This window comes from Tympanuchus pallidicinctus, unplaced genomic scaffold (assembly GCF_026119805.1).
Source record: "Tympanuchus pallidicinctus isolate F22 unplaced genomic scaffold, pur_lepc_1.0 scaffold3, whole genome shotgun sequence".
In the NCBI taxonomy this organism is placed as follows: Eukaryota; Metazoa; Chordata; class Aves; order Galliformes; family Phasianidae; genus Tympanuchus; species Tympanuchus pallidicinctus.
In genome coordinates, this window is record NW_026294747.1 from 78,632,879 (window position 1) to 78,657,035 (window position 24,157).

At 37.6% G+C, this 24,157-nt stretch overlaps 1 protein-coding gene across 1 annotated transcript in view; it reads left to right on the top strand.

Moving 5' to 3' along the window:
- The window catches only part of CUBN (cubilin), a 132,036-nt gene that overhangs the window by 86,031 nt on the left and 21,848 nt on the right, over window positions 1-24,157 (top strand). Inside the window, exons 43-56 of the mRNA XM_052696991.1 lie at window positions 36-219; window positions 1,627-1,801; window positions 2,813-2,991; window positions 4,494-4,703; window positions 4,987-5,127; window positions 6,899-7,080; window positions 8,313-8,484; window positions 9,325-9,531; window positions 11,958-12,107; window positions 12,981-13,102; window positions 14,878-15,103; window positions 17,068-17,255; window positions 19,480-19,636; window positions 20,660-20,809. Coding sequence (XP_052552951.1) covers window positions 36-219; window positions 1,627-1,801; window positions 2,813-2,991; window positions 4,494-4,703; window positions 4,987-5,127; window positions 6,899-7,080; window positions 8,313-8,484; window positions 9,325-9,531; window positions 11,958-12,107; window positions 12,981-13,102; window positions 14,878-15,103; window positions 17,068-17,255; window positions 19,480-19,636; window positions 20,660-20,809 — 2,443 coding nt within the window. The remainder of the gene's footprint in view (window positions 1-35; window positions 220-1,626; window positions 1,802-2,812; window positions 2,992-4,493; window positions 4,704-4,986; window positions 5,128-6,898; window positions 7,081-8,312; window positions 8,485-9,324; window positions 9,532-11,957; window positions 12,108-12,980; window positions 13,103-14,877; window positions 15,104-17,067; window positions 17,256-19,479; window positions 19,637-20,659; window positions 20,810-24,157) is intronic.

The window sequence follows — 24,157 nt, forward strand, 5'->3', positions numbered from 1 at the left end:
AGCTTGTGTGGCTTTAGCAAATTTTTTTCTTCTAGCTTAAGAATGGGCTCGATGCTTCTGCCCCACCCTTGGTATCTGGAAGGGGAAATGGACGCTTTTGTGGAAGCAGCCCCATCTCTACCATGTACACCACAGACAATCAGCTATTTGTCCGCTTCATTTCTGACAGCAGGAATGAGGGTCAAGGATTCAAACTGAAATTTGAGGCTAAGAGTTTAGGTAAGTCTAGCATTAAGTCTAGCAAATGAGCATGAGTTCTGTAACTCGACAGATAAAAATTGCAATTTCTCCTCTTAAAGAGGGTTTTTGTTATAAATCCCAGCCCAGACAGAATGTAAGTCAATGAAATCAGATGTCTGCAAAAATACCCTCTCTTTTTTCTTTAGTCTGTGACTTCTGATCCTATTCTCAAATTTCTCCTTTGTAAAGACAACCAGATGCAGCTCATCGAAACTGAAGATATCAAAGTAAAATCATGTTGGGGTGGAGAAACATGTGTAGCCTCTGAAATTAAGTAGAGATGTTCATTATTTATGCAGAAAAGAGAAGAAAAAAAAAAGCCTGGAAACAGAACATTATTTTAAACATTCACTACCAAGTGCAACTGCTAAGTTATGTCAGGAATGATGTACTCTAGTATGTCTAGAAAGGCGATAAGGTTTCTCACAAGTTTTTCTCTCAGCTGAGAAAACAACATTTAGCCAGAGCTAACATTTTTAAAGAATGAAATAGAATGAAAGCTCAGGTTCCAGAAGTAAATCAGGGATTTGACATTTGCAGTTATTCCACTATATTTCTGACACATGCCACTTGGGACACCAGGAGACCTGCTGTTAATCAGTGTAACTGATCACAACTAAGGCAACCTGTCAATGTACTCAAAATTTTAAGTGCTTGTTTTCTTGCTTTCTGTCTACTTTTCCCCATTGCCACAGAGAATCATTGCTAGCATTTCTGTAGGGGATTCATAAAGAGAATGGGTGAAGCTGTACCGTAGTATTTCAACTGTTTAGAAAACTTGACTAAAACTCTGTGTTTACCAGCATGGTTAGAATAGCCTTTTTTTCTTTTTTCTTTTTCTTTTTCTTTTTTTTTTTTGACAGAGAGCTTCTGATCAAAATGAAGGCATTTTTCTAGGATGAAGGACCAGAATTAATCCTCATGTTTACTCTAACTGGCATTTCTCATGTCTTCATTATTGCATTAAACAGGCATTTCAATCATTTTGACTTTTGGAAAGCAGTTGTAGGAAATGATTCACAGTAACAGTGATGACTCTGACCTGCTGGCTTTTCTTGCTTTGAGAACTGAGATGGGAACAAGGCAAGAAGCCTGTTTCGTGCTTGGCTAAGAAGCCAAACTAAGGAAGACTTAAAAGCGGTTTAATTTAAGGACCAGAGCATTTGGAATTGAGGAGAACTAGGTAAACAGCAGCACATAGGGAACATCGGGTTCTACTGCATTAAAATGATTTCCCATAGCAAGCAGTAAAAAACATTCAGTTTTGATGTAGCTATATGACACTGAAAGAAAACTGTTGGAATATAGTGATGACTCATATTTTCAATGCCTCACCCATTTCCTTAACGTGTTGTTGTTTTTTATTGGCAATCTTTTCTTTCCCAGCTTGTGGAGGGAATATTTATATCAATGATTTCAACCCCAGTGGATATACGTCTTCCCCCAACTATCCGAACAATTACCCCTCGCACGCTGACTGTGTCTGGACCATAACTGCTCCTAATGGACATGCAGTAGAACTGCAATTTGAAGATCAGTTTTACATTGAACCTTCACCAAAGTATATATCCACATTATTTTGCCTGCGTTTCTTCAGAGACTTCATCCTAATTTTTCTTTCCCTGTTACTTTCTCTAATTCCTCCCAGAGCGCACTTCCATTTTTACAATCAAAAATTATTGGGAAATATTTAAGAGAGATTACTGAAGCTATTGAGTCACTAGTGTACATTGCAGTGCATGATACAGATAAATATTATAGAGAGGGAGGAGGCATCATACTTAAAAGGTGTGTTCAGTAAAATCTTTGCCATTAAGTCTTTTCATTTTCAGATTTTCATTGTGACTATCAACAAGTTTTAAATCCAGTTGATTACCACCACTTATCTTGCTGATTTTCAGTGAGTCAACATGTTTTGCATCCCACTCCCTGAAGCATGAATCAAGGCCTAGTTTCCAGGTGATGTAACTTCACTGATTTGGAGATAGGCCAGTAAACACCAAAAACAACCCTTACCTGTGTGGCCATATTAAGGAAAAAAAATGATGCAGGAAGGAGAATCCCCAAAGTATTCTTTCTTTCTGGATTCTAGGATGTCTTCTCAGGCTGCTGCATCATTCTGAAGGCAAAGCTGTTAGTTAAGGTGTTTTAGGTCTTTTTATGCCCACCTGTGTATATTCCCATATTTGAATTTTTATTCCCTTAGTTGGTATTGTATTTATTCTTTAACATATCAATCCTTAAAGAGACTTAATAGCTGAATGCTGGAAAAAAAAAGAAATCATGTTTAAGATTGTCTTCTGTGTTGTTCATAACCTCCCAAGGACACACTTTTGTCAGATCTGGTCTGATTATGGGCTGGATTTGAACGAATCTTTCTCAGTGTTTCTAGCACTTCTTTTGATTCACATACTGAATGACTATCATTGATCATTAACATGTTGATTCTGTCCTGGTCACAGTGCATGAAAACTGATCTAATTTCCTACAGATTTGTGGCTTTGTACACTTATTTAAATGGTTTAAAACAATTACTGCTGAACACTGAACAAAAAATTCTTTCTTATTCTAGCTGCACATCAAGTTACCTAGAGCTACGTAACGGTGCTGACTCGAGTGCCCCTATCCTTGCCAAGCTTTGTGGGAGTTTGTTGCCAGGCTCACAGAGATCCTCGGGAGCTGTCATGTACCTGAGATTCAGATCTGACAGCAGTGACACCCATGTGGGATTCAATGCTAAATATTCAATTGGTAATGTTTCCATTTATCAATTTCTCTCACACTGGGGAAGATTTTGGTCTCAATTACCTGGCTTTTTAAATGGAACTTAAGCAATGCATAAGAGTGGGACTGGCAGACGCTTCTTCCAATTAGTGTTAGGGCTATGACATCAGAGTCATCATACGGGTTAACATCATGTGTTCTAGACCTAGCAAGAGATGGAAATTATGGAAATATGAACAGGAAACTGATCACAGATCTGCTGCAGATAAAGACTGGGTAACCCCTCATCAAAGATAGTTATCAAAAGAGCAGTAGCACAACGGTGAGGTGGACAAAGTCATGCGGCATAATTTAATTTTAAAATTATTTACTTTCAAGGTGCAAAAAATAGTAGTAGAAAGCACTAACAAATATGTAAAATAAAAAATAATATTTGGTCAGATCAGAAATATGGTACCTTTTATTTTTTTATAAGTTTAATGATCTTCAAAGGTCAGTGGCTATTATGTTAGTGTTACTCATGTAGGAAAGTCTTGGACTGACAATTTCTCAGAGGCGAAATAGTGAACGCTATTGCCTTACACAGGATTTTGCTGATTGTGTTAAATCTTAAGCCCTTCAGCCAAGGTAGCATACTGTGATATTTCTGAAGCTGAAAAATGATGCAACTTCAAACCTCAGAAAATGTTGGTATACTAAGCCATTATGCATTTATGTATCCATAGAAGATTTAAACAGTCATCTCAACTCTGTGCCAGTCATTCTGGAGCAAAGCACTTATCTCTCAAAGCAGACAGTACGTACACCATTCTTACTGTCATGAAAAGGTATCTGGCAGACACACAGACTACACTGTAAGATCCAATATATTCTATCAGGGAGTATTATTTTCTGTGAACTGTGTTATTATGAGTTTATAACTGCAGGTACCACTGATAAGTGAATTATGCAGTTTCTTCCTCATGAACCACTCCATCATTCCATCACAAGGAGAGATATCTAAACAGGAAGGGACTGCAGGAAATAGAAGAGGAATTTGAATCATAGCTTTAGACACAAATCAGCAATTACTTTTTGCCAGTAACAAAATGTTTAGATCCACTTTTAGCAAACTAAGTTTCTTTATGAATAGTAGTTGATACAGATTTACATACATTGAATGTGAGGTTTTTTGTTTTTTTTTTTATCTTTTTCAGAAGAACTGGATGTATATGGATATGGATAAATATGGATATAGGTAGAAATTAGACATGATCCTTGAAATCTGTGAGTTTATTCAAATAAATGGGAGACAGGCAGATGGGAAGGGCTGCCTGCAATGCAAATGGTGCATATGACAAACAGAACAAATTCAACTGGTTGAATTAAAAAGAAAACGTGGGATTTTTGGTCAGAAAGCAATTCTAAATGTATTACTCCACAGCTACAGAATAAGCTGCTTGTGCCTTAGTTTTAGGTTTTGAGCTTTCTTCTGAAAAACTGCTTGTCTCTTTGAGCTCCTTCAATCAGCCTAGTTCTTGCTTTTGCAGCTCCCTGTGGCGGTACAGTGGCAGGACAAACTGGTGTCATTGAAAGTGTGGGATATCCTGACCTTCACTATCCGGATGACCTGCTCTGTGAATGGTTTCTGCAGGGGCCGAGGGGCCACTATCTTACCATCACACTGGAAGACCTGGATATTCAAAGCACCTCTGAATGTGCAAATGACTTTGTGGAGATACGAGAGTACAATGCTTCTGGTTTGAGAGTTTTTTCATTGTTTGTCCTCTCTTTCCTCGCAATGCTGAGAAACCTCACCAGAGGTTCCTGAAAGCATTCCTCATTGAGCATATGGTGCCCCTTTTGAATGTACAGTGTTTGCTCCTGTCTGCCTTGCTTGCTGAAAGGCAAACAAAACCTTTCCCAGCAATTTCCCAGAAGTAAACTGATTTTACTAGTTTCCTTAATGTGGTCCATCAGTATAAATGGAAATAGAAATAACATATTTGATAAAAATTGTATTTCTGTATTTGATTTTTACAGGAAATTTGTTGGGCCGGTACTGTGGAAACACTCTCCCTGATGCTATGGATACCTCTGACAGTTTTGCTTATGTCAAATTTGTCGCTGATGGATCAATAAATGCCCGAGGATTCAGACTGCGCTTTGATTCCAGTACTGAAGGTTGGATTTGCAAGGCTGCAAGTTACTTTCAGGGCAGAAACATACTGCCCAGTACATAGTCTAGTAAAGCGTACATTGTAGATCAGTGGTTTTAGGATGTATATTTGCTCTTCAAATTCATTGCTAGATAAAGTAAGAATAGAGCTCTCTGGTTACTGCTTAGCCAAAACTTTGAAAGGTAAGCAGTCCCTGTAAAGGAGACGATGCTTTCAGTGATAGGTTTCAAACAGCAAAGCATGCTTCTCTGCACTTTTTCTCTGCAGCAGTCACTCCAGGGATGTCCTGCCATACAGGACATCTTAATGAGATGGAGGAAGGTAAAGAAAATCTATGATATTCCTTTATGTTATTCTTTTCCATCTTTTAAGGTGAGTGATATTCTTAGATCTCCCTAAAGGCAGTAGTTCGGAGGTAATGCTTTGTTTTGTTTTCCTACATTAAAAGGTATAATTTATTTGTTCTCAAAATTAGTTAATTTGGGAGGAAAGGAGCTGATCATGTAGAAACTGAGAGGTTTATCCTTCTCCTTTGGAGAGTTCTTGTCCAGAAGAAATGAATCACCACCTTGCAGAAGTATGCTCTCATAACATAGTTTAGCATACCAGATTGTTTTCCTTAGAAATTTTGACTTTCTAAGGAAAATATCTTTCCAGTCTTAACATCAGTGATGATTCATGATAGCAGCATCACAAAACTGCAGAGGCACTGAGGTTGTAAGAAATGTTCAACCACTCAAGCAGGATCAGATAGAGCAGGCTGACCAAGAATGTGTCCAGTTGAGTTTTGAATGTCCTCAGGAGCAGACACTCCAAAACCTCTGTGGACAACTTATTCCAACATTCAATAACCCTCAAAGTGAAAAATAAGAAAAAAAAAATCTGGTAACTTTTAAATAAACTGTTTTCAGTAGTTGTCTTGAAAATATCTCCTGTCAACCCTTTTTTAAATTCCTTGTAACTTCATCTGAAAGCTTCCTTATCCTTCATCTTCTGCAGTAAAATAACAGAGTAAGAAACAGAATCCAAAGGAATGTTATTTTACTCCCAGAACCCTGTTATGCAGAAGAGAAACTGTATTAGCAAAAATTAAATGCAGGTGGATACAGAGATTAGACTATTCTATAGGACTCTGTGAGGATGAAGAAAGAGACTAACTCTCCCACTATGCTCCATTGAACTCTATCTCTGTATTTGAAGAGAAAACCAAGTATAGACCGGCAAGTTTACACCATTAGTCACAGAAGAAAAATGTGTATACTCAAGACGTTTAATATTTTTTCATCAGAGTATCATTTTAAATTCATAGCAAAGATGGGAACAAATAAAATAACTGTACTGAAAAAGCACTGCTTAAAGTCCTTTGTGGCTTTTTCTCTACTTCTCTACCTCCAAGCAGAGGAAAAATACATCCTTTCATCATTACACTAAGGCCCTGTCTAGTCATCTGAAAGGCAGTAATATCTCAATACAGCCACATTAAGAGGCTTGTATTGCTTTGCAACAAAGCCCGAGGGTTACTCAGGCTTCTGAAGTCTGACATAAACCCTTCGGAGAAGGACGTGTTAATAATTAGAGTTGCTATGGCCTATTAACATTCAGCTGCTTTTATGGATGAATAAGAACTGAGGAACTCAGCTGTTAGACAAATGTATGAAGAGAGTAGGCATAACAAATCAAGCTTTCAGGATCTCTATTTCTTGCATTATTGATGGGAACATTTTTTTTCCTTTTAACTCTATAAACAATGTCCCAATATTATCTGGGTATTTCAGAATGCGGTGGGGATTTTTCTGCCCCTGTTGGAACGTTTGCTTCACCAAACTATCCCAACCCATACCCACATAATCGAGTGTGTGAATGGAGGATCACAGTAGAAGAAGGCCGACGTGTCATCCTAACCATTAATGATATGAGAACTGAAGAACACTGGAGGTGCTCATCAGATTATGTGGCTGTGAGTATTGCGTGTGAAGATGGAATACAGAACTTAATACAGCTGAAAGGTCATTTATGTCTACATCTGATTTTAAGACAAATCACAATTTAATCCAGAGGAAACTGATAAATGAAAGTTAGCTCTGCTGGGTCACATCTGCTAATTTTAAAGTATGGACATTCTGGAATTCATGAGCCAGGCAGAGAGGCGGACTTGAAGAACCAGGCTTCAGTGTCATTACTTTAACAGTGGGTAGAGGTACCTCCAACTCCCCTAGTCTCTTATGGATGTCCAGGTATGTTTGCTGCAGGATCTGCAAGGTTCTCACCATGCAGCCCTAACATGGTCACATTACTCTCTGTCAGCATCTATCTCATCCCTAGCCTTTCTTCTCCAGCAAGGCAGAGTTCCCTACGTATTACCTGTACCCTGAGCTCTGAGTATTCAGTTTCTCATTTGTTCAAGTTAGCAGTGCAGGGTTTAGTTTTACCATGATCAGAAGGGAGCTCATGTACAAATGTGAGGGAGTGAGGGAGCTTTTCCTGGTGATTTGTGGGTGATCTTCCCTTGTTTTCCTTTACGGGTCTTTAGGCAGACCATAAGAAATGGCTTTTTATTGAATAATGAAGTAGTATCTTTTAAAGGAAAATCTGTCATGCTACTTGATGTGCCTTCATCACTTATTCCAAATCTCAGTGGGAAATGTCTTTTCTACCTTGCTGAAATTGTACTAGAAAGAAAAAAATTAAGTCCTAGGCTAAAGTCTGTGAAAGAAACTGTGCAAATTACATCTGAATCAGCAAAAAGTGAAATGTTTGCATTAATCAAAAATGCCCATTAGCACTGAATATTTTTTTGGACATTTTTTATAAAGATGACCTTTGTTTTAAAAAGAAATCAAATATGATCATTTGCAGTGAAATGAACATGATCGGTAGCTTTAGACTGAAGCTCTAAATATTTAATTAAAATATTGTTTTCTTTCCTAAACAAACCGTTCAAATTTTGAAACGGTTTGTGTTTGTTATGTTTGACTTTTGACAAAATAAGCAAGGAATTTTTGATGCTTTACTTCGAAGCCTTATCTACTCAAGTCAGTGGAAGTTTGTTCTGAGGTTTTCAGCAGATCTGGGAGCCAACCTGCTGTGAGAGACATCAATGAACTTTGTGTTAAAGAGGTGGAGCACTGTTGTATGGTACAGGAGATGCTCATAAGAATGTATCTCAGAAGAGTTATTTTGACCCAACAGGTTTACAATGGCCTCAGACAGAACTCTCCTCGTCTGGTCAAGCTGTGTGGTGAGGTAAACCCTGGCACTGAGGTGAAATCCTCTGGAAACACTATGAAAGTTGTTTTGGTGACAGATGTGTCCCATGCAACCAGAGGCTTCAGTGTCTCATACACATCCAGTGAAGATTCAGGTAAGTTGTGTGTTTGAATTAAATGATTCATTTCATAACTAAAATGCTGGTGCATGACAAAAAAAAATGAATGAAGCAGCTAACAGATCTCTGATACCTTTTTCTCTGCCTCACATTTCTGGATGGGTGTATATCATGTCTTTAATTAGTTGGGAGGACTTGGAAAAAATGGGGAATCTCTTGGAGTTATGGGCTTCAGATCAAAAGAACAACCTCTACTGGATCACAGTCCTTACTCTCACTACTGATTTATTGTTTTGTGTTTAGTCCTGTGTTAGAGATGATCTGAAGTAGGCCTATTCTATGAAGAAATCTAAAAGGCATACTGCTTAATCTACTTGAATAATTCAAGTGTTTCCTTATTACTCATGGGAGTAATTAATTTCCTGTAGCTTGTGAAAGAGTTCTGCTAACCTACTTTTGCAAGTGTAGCCTCCAGAGAGATGATTGGCAGACCTTTAGTACAAGAGCCTTAAGTCTTTCAAACTTCCCCCACATGTACATCCTACTCTATGGGTGTGCTGCTCTTGAGGGTATATTCCAGAAAAATATTCTCTTGAATTTAGAATTAGGGAATGGTTAGAAGCTGAGCAGTACTGAGTTGGAACTGTAATGAGATTTTTTTCACAAAGTTAGCTAATGCTTGTTGCATTGATGGTGCTGTTGAAATATGTTCATGCTGTGAGTAACAGTTCTTTCTTCACTTTACACATGTTTTAAAGATTTGCAAATAGCTTCCAAGGTAAGAATCCTCTTATGCTGGGCATTATGGACAGGGATGGGTGTTCTGTTTGTTCAAGAATCACTACTATTTTAAAATAAATTATATTATTTCTGCAGTTTGTGGTGGAACTCTGATGGGAGATACAGGTGGGAATTTCTCTTCTCCTGGTTATGATGGTGTTAAGAATTACACAAGTAAACTGAACTGTGAATGGACCATTGAAAATCCCTCCCGCTACAACTCCTCCATATATATCTCTTTTGAGGATTTCCACTTGGAACATCACCAGGACTGCCAGTACGACTACTTAGAGTTACGTATAGGTTGGTATGTTCAGGAGAATGGATTAAGCTTATTAAGATTCTAGTTGTGCAACTATGTACCAAATCTTGTCCATGTATTCGCAGAGACTGACTGTTGTAGGGTCTGTCATTTGAGAGAGTGTTCATATGCATGCCTCCCATGTTGCCTTTTAGACCAGTAGTGGGATTTCAATACCAGGGCAGCGGATGTATGGATCTCATCACTCTTTCAGGACAGAAAATTCAAAAATAGAGTATAAATCTTTGGATTATAAATTGTTCTGTGGTGTTTGCAATACATACAATATGAATTTCACCTCAGATCCCTTGGAAGAATGCAGTCAGGGAGAAGTCATAAAAAAAATTATGTTGTCCATAGCCTATTCTCTTCTTGCTCTTAAGTTATCCCAGGTACAGCAGAAGTGGATTAAAGAATGCTTTAATTATTCATAGGCTCTTGGCTATGTACTCCAGTTTGTAAACTGTAAGGTGATTTTCCAAAAGGAAATTAGTATTTCCTGTGATGCTTTATCACAAAATACAGACTAAAGCATTTAAAAAGAAAAACAGTAACAAAGTTATTACCAGTAATATCTCTTCATCTTTGGGTATGTTTAGTTATCCACAATAAAAAGCAACTGGAAATGTCATATGAAAATCACTAAGCTAATGCTAAATGTAGTATGAAAGCTCCAGCTGTCCTCTTCACTGAAAGGATAAATCTGTAAGTCCCAGTGAGAGCAGGTTCTAATTTACCAGGAAATTGTTCCTGAAAGGTTGGGGTCCGTGAGCAGGAATCTGTTGCATGCTCTTTGAATTAATTTGAATGAGATAACTTGGCTGCATTGCATCAGTTTCTCATGTGCAGAGCCAAAGCATGCACTGCTGCAAAGTCTAACAATTCTTTCCCACAATGCACTGGAACTGGGAAGTAATAAAAAAAAAACTCTGAAAAATATGTTACAAAATGTTTCTGATCAGCTACTCATCAGTTTTTGCTAGCCTTGCTTTATTGTGAACCATAGATCTCCAGGCAATACAAACAAGCAAACAAAATAAATAAATAAATAAAAAGTCAGTCTTTTTTTTGCACTATACATTTTCGTGATCTAAATAGCAATTCTATTTAGCACATTCTATCCATATCCATACTAGTGGATCTTCAGTTTCCCAAGAGCAGTCTCTTGCGAAACTGCGCTAATTCTGCTCTGCATGCTGACAAGTAACTTTTAATAAGCCATGAGAAGCAGATGGGGCAGGATATCAGTAAATTCTGGTAGATGCTGAGTTTCCCAGCAGAGTAGATACGAATTTCTGGAAAATCCAGTTCAGCAAGAAGTCATCCAGCAACCCTAATGAAGCTGAGATGTTTGTGTGAAATTATTACAAGTTATCCATAAAAAAAAAAAAAAAAAAAAAGGAACAGTTTAGCCTGTGTAGTTGTCTTTTTAAAAAAATGTATATGACATCTTTTATCCTTGGGGTGCAAGGCATTTCCAGTGGTGGGCTGTGTCACTACATGTGACAGAAGGATGAAGCTACTCAGCCTTTGTTATCTGGAATAACCATGCTTGAGCTTTGAACAATGCCCACAGTTTCTCCTTTCTGCTCTCTTGACTTTGCAAGAACAGCCTGCCATTCTGCATGGAGTTAGGAGATGCTACTGAATAGACAGTTTTAAGACCAACACACTGTTATTAGAAAAGCAGACTTAGGAATAGCATTATCTGGCTGTCTTGAGGTACACTATTACAGTTATTTTCCTTCTCCTCAATGTATATCAGTAATAAACAGGAACAGATACTTCTACCACTATGATGGAATAAGAGCTTACAACAGCATGAGCAGAAGTGCTTCTGTCTCTGTCATACTTTCCTTTGAGATTTTGATGATTTCAGCAAACATTGGTGTTTTTTTTGTTTTTGATTGCTATGCACAGAACAGTACATGGGAAAGAGATTCACACCATTAATACAGCAGTGATGGCTTGCTCTTGGAGCATATCTGTGGAAAACTCAAAATCCCTGTTGACTTTAATGATGGATGCCATGAGTGTGAAGGCTCAATAGCCTTCCATGCAGTAAGGTCCTTGGGCCGTCTCTGCCCTTCATTCTGCCCCAAAACTTCTGTATACCTGTTGCTGATGAGTCATACAAAACAAAAGTGTGCAGGATGTCAGAGAAAGGAGAGAAGGAGCTCAAGATATTAAAAGAATAATTAATATAGCTTTGAGGAGAACACTGTCAAAGAGATTTAGATCATGTCAATGAGCCATAGCACTCTAAGTATATAAGTATACTTATAACAAATAATCAGATTGAACTGTTGTAGTATATACTTCATTTTTTCTAGTCAAAATAAAATAAAATGCATGTTTTCCCTATGTACTCCTTTATGTTTCCGTACCTGTTTCAGGATTCAAAAAGTGTATTTCTTTGTTTGCTTAGGGGATGCTGATGGAGATCTAATAGCCAGGCTCTGTGGTCAGGCCGCACCATCAGTGCCACTTGTGATAGCTGCACACCAGGTTTGGGTACACTTTGTAAGTGATGAAAACACAGAAGATAAAGGATTCTTGGGCCATTACGTATTTGAAGGTAAATGACTTGACAGACTATTGCCTTTGCTAAGGAAAATGCCATTCATTTGGTGATACTGAAAATTCATACCATGGGATCAGCTCTCAAAGAGATCCTCAGAAGCTCTGTAATTTCTGCAACTATTTATATCCATTTGAAGCAAACATATGCTAGAAATTAGCTTTCAGATTTATTTTCTACTTCTTTGATCCCATTCCCTGAACCACATTTAGTTTTTGCAATGCACTGCAACACTTAGAACAGCTGTCTGCTCTTGGGAATAGGGGCATAACAGGCAATACCAGCCAAGTTTGACTCACTACAAATAGGCCTCCAGACTGCTAGCACGGCTGAGATGTGTTCTGCTTCTTGAACCCTTGCGCTCGTTTTGAAATCGACTTAGAGCCATATCAGTGCAAATTACACCACTTTGCCATTTATGGCCCAGCACAGCTATTCTTTCTGTCACAGCTGAATTTAGCCTTGGGGGTTATCTAGACACACACACAACTTTTTGTTTCGATTATGCTGGTCCAAGAATGGTACCAGTTTGCTTCCTAAGTCTGAGATAAACAAATGGAAGATAAGGCAGAAAAGGCATCTGTGAGTGTTAATTGCCAAAGGTTTTGCAGAGCTATACTAAGTGTCAGAATAAGTGTGAACTCTCAAGGTCATTCATCTGTTTACTCAGAGACAAATTAATTCAGTGTTAATTCAGTGACAAAGGTTTTAAAACTTGGGCTTTCCCAATAAATTATTCACCCATGCATGTGCCATCCAAAATCACCTGTATCAGTCTAATTATATTTTAGTACTATTTCAGGGTGAATAATATTCCAGTCACTTGCTTATAGTGTTCAGTGTATTGACATGTTACTTTCTTTTCTTCAGCCTGCGGTGGTATACAGTCAGACGAAAGGGGATTTATCTCAAGTCCTAACTACCCAGAGCCATATGGCAACCTGAATCACTGCTCCTGGCTGTTGGAAGCCCCTGAAGGTGAAACCATCACTGTGAGTAATAATGCCATGACTGTGTGCCTGACTGGCAATGTGAAAAAACACCCTCTGAATTTTGGAGAAGAGATTTGAGATAATTTGGAAAATCAGAAATGTGGAGGAATGAAAAATTTCCCCCTCTGTTTTATTTAGGGAAGAGTGTGAAACAACTAACTTAGGTTGTGCTTTTTGGAAAATAGATTTGTATCTATCTTGACCTCAAAGCCATAGTGCTGATTTGCCCTTCAAAACAGTGCCTTTCTATCTGTAGGAAGATAACTCCTTCTATTAGATGTGCGTGGATGTGCTCACTGTTGTGAGAACAAATGTGCTTTTGCACTTTTGCAGAAACGCTAGAAGACACTGGAAAGTTAGTTCTGCATCTTAATAGTTACTTAGAAGATAATATGTTACTAGTATAAATTCTGTCAGTGATGTACCCTAATATCTTAATAAATGTAAATACCTCCTGCGGTGCTACCTCATTCTGCCACACTGCTGAGACACCAATTTAAGTGCCTTTAAAGCAGTATTAGACTTCACTCGCTGAACTGTTTGACTGATCCTTTGCAGAACAGCTCAAAATCGCAACATTTGAGGTCTTGGTCAGAAAAAAAATCTGAAAAACAATTTTGTCAAAATACATTGCAGATTTTCATGTGTAATGGCTTTAGCTATTTTCCTGTCATGTTTTCTTTGTTTACAACTACAAAGCATCAAAAAAAAGTGCAAACCCAGAGTCCTAATTATTTTGTTGCATGATATTTTGATAACTGACTACACGTTTGCTCATTTACAGCATGATTTTAGTAGAATGAAAAAGTTTAAATATCCACAAGTTTGTTTAAAGCAGAACTAATCTTAAATTTCAAAGGATGGAGTAGCCTTCTACTCAGTGAAGGCAGGCAGACCTTTTCTATTATATGCCACCATCTGGTAAAGTTCCAAACTTGAAAAATTTAAGCTAGATTTGTATTTGGTCTTTGCTCAGGCAGAGTTCTTTTAGAAATGAATAGATGTAAACAGTTACAGAAAGAATTTGCATGTATTTGCTAAACCTTTTCATCACAGAGATTCCAATTCTGGAAGTGGTAGAGGAAAAAACACGCACCTTATTGGCCAGGCAGCCATCAGCGCACCTCAGTACTGCAACATCAACAAATCAGGAATCTACTAGGTCAACAACCTATACCTTAAACTGGAAATCCTTCCTGTGTGCATATCAATGGAAGGACAAACCAGTGGGGGAGGGAGAAAGCAGCAATACATGCCTTTCCAGCCTAGTTTATTATGTGATGAGTTCAGACCCACAGGAACCAACCATGCAACTGTTTCTCTCAGACTTAATAGCAACTAGCATTATTTTTAGCAACTGCTAAGTGTTTTGATTCAAAGTAATAGGAGAAAAAAAGCCTTATCTTTCTGCTTATATAACTACTTATACTCCCATAATGAGAAGCTTTGAGAGCAGGAGAGCAGTTCAGTATTCGTATATATTTGGGACTGTTCTGAAGGACGTATTCAACTTCAAACATATGATTAAATCCAAATATTCCCTCTTTTGAACTTGTATGTTTCTGTTTCATTTCAGTCTTCATGATAAGTACCTGCTGTTACTTACAGCAGCAAGAGTCCAAGGAAAACTTACAGGAAAGCATAAAGGTGAAGTCTGTCTCAGACTTCTGAGCATAGCCCAGAACTGTTGTACTAGAATGGTCACAGGACCTGACTGGAATTGCTCTAACTCTCTACCAGTGCTAAGTTCTGAACTTCGCTTTTGTCTGTTGCAGCTCAATTTTACAGCCTTCCATGTTGAAAATCATTCACTTTGTAAGTGGGACTCTGTTACTGTCCTGAATGGTGGCACTCCTGGGTCTCCTGTCATAGGAAGGTACTGTGGAAACAAATCCCCTGGGATCATTCAGTCAGGCTCCAACAAGCTGCTGGTTATCTTTAACTCTGACCACTCAATTCAAGGAGGTGGGTTTTACGCAACATGGACAGCAGAATCTCTAGGTAAGAAAAAAATTACTGTTTTTTTCTTGGTCTAGCACAGCAATACATGATATCTACCCTGCACTTTTCAAGTGCAAGGTGAAACTGGATTCTTCCCCTTTAATTAAGTTTGTATCACAGAACAAAATAAACACCTGTCAACATCTTCAGTGTTCCTGAGAGAAGCTAGTATTAAAATAGTTTTAAGCTCGTGTTTATTAATCTCACACAATAAAAATAAAATCAATTTTGGAAAGATGTGCTTTTTAAGCCTCCGACTGGCAATTTCTTGATCCTGTAAATTGATCTCATGCTCATTATCCTTCTAGCAGTGGTATCTATTGTCAGCAACTGTGAGACGTTGATTTCTCAAACATTATTTGTTTCACAATTTGATTTGGTTTAAGCATTTGAAACTGGAAAGAGATCAGTTTCAAAACAGAAGCAGGCAGAAATTCTTAAAGAGCACTTATGACTCAGCAGCCTTAAAACTTCTAACTTTAATGGAGATGTTGGTGTGCATGCAGGACTAAATTGGTACATTTTAAGAAGCTGTCTTCCCCCTGTGGAAGCTAACTGTTGAAAATATAATCTCTTTGAATATAAAAAATAATGAAGGTGATTCACCATCTGCACACTGTCCAGGAGGAGGTGACTAACTGCAAGTCTAGATATGACAATTAGTGGCAGGGAAGAATTCAGTGCATCTTCCTGCCTCAGCACAGAGCACGCAATGCTTTCTCCAGCATCACCTCCAGCTGCAATCCTGGCTGCTGCTGATTAGCTTTCCATCAGTTAATGATCTAATGATCCACACAGGCAGTTAACGTGCCTGAGTTGAATGTTAGTGACTGTCTGATAAAGGGAGTGTATTCTTACACGTAGTAATAATTTGTGCTTGCGTGAGTATACACTGTGTCAGCAGGTTGTGACACTTGTCAGTCTTGTCACTGAGATTTCATGCACAAGGAAGGCCGGCCTTCACTGATACAATGGACACCAGTGCACACATGCTGTGTGCATAGTCAGTATTCTCTCTGTGAAGATTTCTTTTTTCTTTTGGATACCTTCTTTCCCTTCCTCAACTTTCTTCTCCTTTGTGTACCAAGAAACTCTGGGTTTGCATTCTGGATGTATGAGCAAAACATGCCTTCAAATTCCTACCCCAAACACAATTGCCACGATCTAACACAGAAAAATTAATAATAAAATCTTCCTTTTAAAGCTAATATATATATAATTTTAATTGAGGACAAGTAAGATTCTTGGCAGTGTACCTGCAAGTGTGTTTTACATTAACCCAGCTTATTATGTGTAAGAACATGAGATGCAGCAAAGCCATGATTAGCTATTCCCTTTTATAAACGAATCTGTTAACAATTCTTAAAGGCATGGTTTTTAGCCCTCTCCCTAATCTTACAGAGATACACAGGGCTGCCTGGGCTGGAGGAGATGTCACTGTTTTGCCCTGGGCGAATGGATATAGCCTGAGTAGATTCACATGGGAAACTGGAATATTTTCGTGATATGGGATGAGAAAAACAAGGGATCAGCATAGATTTAAGTTTTCCTTTCCCCAGAGTACTTCTCTAGATCGCTGCCAGTCATTATATGCATACCATGTTGTGCGGGAAGGAACTTGTGCAATTTTGGGAGAAACTCCTTATTAATTTATTTCTGATGTTTACTCTTTATGTAAGCAATATTCACTTCTCGTTGTCAGGGGCACATGACAGGGCCAGAGCAAAAGGATATCAAATGGCAAGGAGAGAGAACTTGTGAAGAAAGTGAAATACAAGGAGATAGCTTCTTGAGTGAAGTTACCTTCCTGCTGCAGGGCTGGGAGAAGGGAAATTAAGGAAAAGATGAATCTGGATGGGCAGTGGGGCTTCCCCTCTCTCAGCCTTGCAGCCACAGAAGCAAGCAGACATTCAGAGAACAGGAAATATTTTAGCATTTCTCTCACTTGTTTCTCATTTCTCTAGGATGTGGTGGGATCATTCATTCAGACAGTGGTATGATCAGATCTCCTCATTGGCCTCAAAACTTTCCCATGAACACCAGATGCACGTGGACCATCATTACGCATGAAAGCAAACACCTGGAGATGATCTTCCACAGTAACTTCCAGATCCCATATAGTGATGGAAGCTGCCAGAGCAGTTTTGTGAAGGTAAAATGATTTCTCAGCTCAGCAGAGCAGCACTTTAAGAAGTCACGATTCCAGAATTCTGTTTTACAGACGTGTTATGGTTAAAATGTGAAGACAAAAAAAAAAAAAGAGAAAATTTAAAGTGGAGTCCTTGTGCCAGTTCAGTCCATTTCCCATTAATTTTGAGAAATGTATATTTCTGATTTCAGCAGCATTTGAGGCTCCTCCTCCAGAAGGGTCCCCTCGCCTTGCCGCAGAAATGATAAATATGAGAAAAGTAATACGGCTTCAGAACCAGGAAATAATGAGAAAATGTTGTGAAATGAAAAGGCCTTTTGAATTATTCCAATGAGTTATAAAACAGCAATGTGACACAACACTTCTGCAAAACTTGTGAGCCATTTAAACCATACTAATCATTATTTTTCTTATTTCAAACTACAAAGATAGCATTCTTATCTTTCACAGGTTGTCAAGAGCCACTTGTTTTCAAAGCAGTAGAATGGAGAGGACATGCTTTGGATTTTTCACAGTGTCACTTTCTTTCTCAGGCATTTGGCATATGTTCAGTGTTTTTGCGCACATTTTCTCTGCAGCAGTACAACTCCCACTTACAATAAAGGTCAAACATAATTTGACAACATGTAGGAAGTCTTGAGCAGCTTCACATCTGATCTACATCTAGAAACTTACAAGCTTCACTTACACTCATTTCTAAAAGCTGGGGAAAAAAAAAATAATTTATTTTTTCATAACCTGCTCCACTGACTGATTACTTTTAGTTACATTTTAACTAATATAAAAAGCTTAATATTACTTAGTGAAGGTGCTTTAAATTTGCATATCCAAACTGTTCCAAATAAATGAGGAAAAAAACATATCAATTGGAGATATTCTCCTAAGAGAAAAGCCTGAAATATTTGGTGGTTGTTCACCTTGAGTTCTATGAGTTATTTGAGTTATATGTCTGGATATGAAGAAGTGCTGAGCAGATGTAAGATTCTCATGTTCATTCTGAGCTGAGCAGCCAAAAAGGAGGAATCCAAAATCAATAGTGACTGTGCAAAATCTTGGACAGGCCATGGTTTATTTATATTAATCCTTTGAGCATTCATTGCCCCTTGCCTCAAACACCTGGCCAGATGAATGAGGTTATTCATATACCTACACTTACAGGCTAAACCTTGGCTAACCCTTTCTAGAATGGTTTCTTAGAGCAATCACAATTCCATATGGCTGTTCTTTATCCGGTCAGATTTATTTCAATTATGTTAATTAAAAACTGATTAATTATTTATTTATCTTATGGTCTTGGTGTAAAATACAACTAAACTGGAAAATGCATATATTATTACAGTAAATCTGTTGCTTTTTTTTTTCTTATAGAAGTGTTTGCCAAATAACATCTTGATTCAGGAAATGATTTAAGCACTAAGAAGCTTAAAATATTTATGCCTATGTTTCATTTTATTCATGTGCTGAAGTTCAGTGCTTAAAGTGTGAACATCAAGTACGTTTAAATAATTACTCAATGGAGGTTTCACTTAACACTTTAAACATGCATATGATTCTTGAATGCATGGTTTGCTCAAACTCAAATTAGTTATTTGACACTATTAAAGTTTTTAAAATGAATGTTTTTCTTTATATACTTTTGTGAATGATATTGATTTTAACCCTCTCCATCATTTAATACTAGCCATTGAACAAGCGAATGCAAAATAGCAAAAACTGGAAGAATTTTTGATTAGCAAGACTTCATAGTAAGAATCCAGATTAATGCTATTGTTTCTGTTGAATTTTATTATGAATAATATAATTTTTGCATTTGATAATTTGTTGTATATACTGATATTCATACTGATAGAATGTATGGAGGTGAGTGAGCCAAGACAAAGTTGAGGTAAATGATGATGTGCATAAAATATTTTTCTCCAGTTCCCAGGACCTGAACTACATTTGCTGTGCTCTTTGTAAAGGGTTAGAGCAGATGACTTCCAGATGCCCTTCAGAAGTCCCTGGAACCAAAATTTTTCTGTGATTCACTCCTTGTTTTTTTGTCCCTACTGTCTGTAAAGTGAACAGAGATGTTTAGCTCCAGTGTAGACATCTAAGTTTTAGTGTGAGATGAATTCTACTTTAAGTCTACATGAAGAACAGTTGTATATGTAATTCCTTGTAATGGGTTTCCACAAGCTACATGGACTGCAAAAACACTGAACTATTTCTAACCTGTGCTTGTCAGGTATGGCAAGGAAATCGTGAAGAAGAAGAAGCTTTGTTAGCTACAGGATGTGGAACTTCAGCTCCTGACCCTGTTATTTCTCCAAACAACATCATAACTACAGTTTTTCAGTCTCAGGATGCTCCTGGGCAAGGTTTCTCTGCATCTTTCATAAGCAGTAAGTGGCATTTAAGCCAGATGGCTGATTTAAACATTCATTTAGTTAATGTGTGTGTATCAAGGCATATCTCTACCCAGTGATGTGTAGAAGCTTCTACCCAGCTTTTGATCACAAGAACTCCCTTACTATATGCAATGGGAGCACTGTATGCTCCAGTTTTGGGACTCACCAATGGCCATTCTCATAAGCTGCTCTCAGAAGAGATGACTTCTCAAGATCTGCAATGGCTTTTGCTTTGCTTTGTTATATTTGCAGTGTACATGGTCACTGTTCTTAGGTGGGCCTCTCATTTTTTGCTGTGTTGTTCTTTTTTTTAAGCCTGTAGCTACGAGCTTAATATAAATAGTGATGATAATAATAATAAAACATAATAAAATAAAGCTAGAGGCTTAAAATAAAGAGGAGCCCCTAGCAGTATTTCAAAACCATTTCGATCAGAGTGAGCTCCATGAAAATGAACAGTTCTGTGTGCTTGAGAAGTTCTGAGCAGCAATCCTGTGTTGTCTGCATGTACTGCAAAACCACCCAGAGCTGGCCCTACTACAGGCTGGATCCCCCTGGCTGTCAGACATGAAGCATGGGTGCAACCACTTGGGCTAACACAGGCAGTTTCAGAAGAGGCTACATTGGTGATGTGCCCCAGTAACCATCCCAGCCCCCAGCCAGTTCAGCCACACTTGTTTGTACAAAGGGATTTTGAAACGTGCGAGCTCTGTGTCCATAAGAACATCAGTGTTGTGTTATGGTCACTGGACTGAAGGGCAGCAGCCTGGTCTTATCCACAAGCTGCCAAGAAACTATGGGAGACTGTAGGCAGGAAGGCTCTGTTTCCCCAGAACACTTACGTGTGCTTGTGTAAGACCTACTTTTCCCATCATAGTCTATACAATTCCCTGGCTTTTTTATCAGCCTCTTAAGGAGACATGAGGTCCTTCTATACATTATTAGTTTTGCTTCTGAAAAACTGAAATGATATTATTACCCAGATTTTAACCATGCTGTATTTATTTCTGTTTGCAGGATGTGGAATAAATTTTACCAGTCCTGCAGGTCGTATTGTCTCTCCTAACTACCCTAGTCAGTATGACAACAACTTGAACTGCAGTTATATCATAGATCGGGGGCCGCAGTCACTGGTAATCCTAGAGTTTGAGACTTTCCACTTGGAAGGTAATTGGTTCTTTGTTATGTATATGTGAACCAGGAAGCATAACTTCTTACTTGAAAACGTTCAAGTCCTTTGTCATGAAAAATCGCTGGTGGTTTAATTTCCATTCTGAAAACTATTTACAGGCAAACATTTACACAGAGAGTTTACGTGGGTTCAGTTTTGTGTCAGTGAAGGCATCCAGAAGAGTGAAGATAGAGCTCACATGTATATTTTACAACACTGAAGCAGGGAATTTGCCAGATGGTTAGAGTACAAGAGAGATTGTGGCCAATTTGTATATTTGTTCCTTTGTTTTTTTACCATTCATTTTATGATCTTTTTGATCTTTGGCCAGCTGTTTTGCTTTCCAGTGTTTCTGTCTCCCTAACTGATAAAATTTATATAAATATACCTGAATATAATACGAGGGTGTAAGAAATCTAAGAGTGAAATTAGGTGAAAGACAGCAGTAACTGAAATGCTATAAAAGTTGTTACTCTATACTTGACCATGAACAGAAGTCCCTCTTGAGATTTTTCAAGTCTGATACCATTAGTCAAGAAATAATAGGTATAATACCTGGCCTTACTGGTATGAATGGTCAAACTTTCCTAACTTTGACAAGAACAGGTTTTCATGGGTGGAAATGTTATGAAAATGTAGAGTATGTCCAAATTATTTGAATGGCATCACATATTTTGAGGCAATCTTAATCTGATTCCCTTGAAGTCAACTTGACAGAGAAAATTTTGTGTAATTTGTTATGAACTGACATGCATACTTTTTCTTCAAACCAAATCACTAAGTTAAGAAATAGATTCATTTAATTTTATTTTTAAGTTTTCAAACTGGCTTGGACCTAAAAAATATTAAAGATACTCTATTTCTTGCTGGGCAATTTGACCTTTTATTGTTGTAAGCTTCCTTAGGCCACATGAAATAGAAGTTTTAAGTCACGTGAAAGGAAAGAACTTTGGTTGCCAGCTAAAGGACAGCTGGTTATAACAGGGGAAGTATGGCACTTTCCATTGTAGTTATATGTTACTTATTAATTTTCTTCAGAATCTTTTAAGCAAGGAGAAAAAAAAAAAAAAACATAGGAAAGAGAAATTGCATGAGTTTAAATGGAAAAGAATATTGAAGATGCCATCTTGCAAACTATCATGCAGAAGTGAATATGTATACAGCAGTCCCACTGAATCTGCTTAGCATGTGCCTCAGGGTTTTCAGTATGAACTCCCTCAGTTCTTTCACAAAGGCAGGACAATGTCTGGCAGCTTTTGTTAAAACCATTTCCAGTTATTCTGTGTGTATGGAATCATTGCATCTGCTGAGATTTTTGCTGATTGTGGCCTTTAAACTTTTCACTATACTAGTACAGATGTTCTGGAGTGGAGTTTTAAAGTTTAGTTGCATTTCCAGTTGTTTTAATTTACTGCCTACTTGACCTTTGATAAGAAAACCAATATCCAATTGTTTTTATTTTATTTTATTTTATTTTATTTGTTATAGTTGTTTAGTAATGGAATTATTTTATCCATCTAAAATAATGCCTGTAAGGCATTCATAGCTCATTGACTTAACTGGTTGAGATATTGTTTCAGACAATTAGAAGGCAGGAGGTAATTGGCCATAGTGCAGTGACAGATTGAATGACTTCATGGTTTAGTCACAGATTTCTGCTGTAGAGTGGTTATATTTTCAGTTACAATGAGGGGCCTGTTCTCATTTAAAAGAATGACTCTAAATGAGGCCACTAACCTGCAGCAGTGATACTGTGACAGTATCTGGGACCTAATGAACATGATGTGCATGTGTTTGAATATATATTAAATACTAAATATAGCAAGTAATAACTTGGAATGAAAGAGAACTGGAGAAAACTGCATTTGCTGATTTTTGTGTTCAAAATGTAATCTAAATTGCCTACTTTTTGGTAGGCAGGAAATATATTTTTTTCTGACCTTGATATTTTGAAAATAGACATCAAGTTTAGATTTATCATTTAGATTTATCTTCTACAGCGAAGTGCAAAAAATCATGCTTTAAACTCAAGGACAAATATGTTGTACAGATGAATTGAATTTCCTTCTGAATGACTCTCTTAACCCACTGACTATTCCAGGCAGCTGTAGAGAGTAGCTCATACAAGACATGAAAGATTTTTTCATCAAAACGTAAGCAAGATTAACCCTGTGAAATGAGTTTGACTCTCTAATTTCCTTGCAGCCTGAAAATGTCTTTTTGTACAGTCACAAAGCCTCTCTTTCGATTTGCTACTCTGTGAAGCTGAACAGGTGGCTGTTTGCTTTTAAACTTCCTACATTTCTGTGTTTGGTTGTTTTACAAAACAAAGACAAAAACAAAACCAAATTGGAGTGAATTTGTTTTCTCAGTATCATTTCTGTAACAGCAATAATAATAATAATAATCTGTCCTTGAATAATCTTGAATCTGTCCTTACACCTTGGATCAAAAGTCTACTCAAACCTCATGTATTAGAGTTAGGCATAAAATCTTATCTATATTTACTTGTATCTAGGAAATAATCACATTCTTCATCATCTTTATTCAGATGATCTTCCCTACAAATTCAGCTTCATTACAGGTAGTGTATTATTAAATGGCTGTGGTTCTCTTCTGTTAAAACATCCAGTATGAGTTCCAAATGTTGGAAAATTAGAAGAAATGGGCGTGGGCCTCCTGCTTTTAAAATTCTGTCATATTTATACTCTGTCCTCACAGTACGACTGCTTTCTGTTGTTACCATGTCAACATGAAAAATGCTTTAATAACCTATTATTCCCCCCTTCTTTTTTTAACGTGCAGCTGTAATCTTGCACTCTGAGACAGGGTCACAGCTTCATTGCAGTCTTCTCTATCTGCTTTTGCGGTTGTTAGTGGGTATTTCAGAAAAGAGACATTTTGCAATAGATTATTTTGAAAGAGGATGTATATGAAAGACTCGTAATTGCTTGCTTTTCAAATAGTACCTTGTGCTAAGTATCTGGTTAACATATTGCACTGGAATATATACCTGTGGAATCTTTCTCCTGCATCATTAAATAGTATTTGTGTTACTACAAATCCCACATGCTACAGTTGTTAGTCAAGACCTCATTATTTTGAGTTTTGTGGATGTTAAACAAAAGGGGTATATCTTGTCTTAATATGAAATGAAGCAGAATTTATGACTGTAATCAGAAAGATGGGAAAAACACATTGTTATTAGTAATAAAAAAAATAGGGGCCTACATGCAGTCAAGGTTTGTGGGCTAGTATTCCATCAAATAGATTATTTTATGCAGTGTACTGACACTGGTCTGAGGTTTTTACTGATAAATTCCTGCTAAATAGAAAGGAGAGAA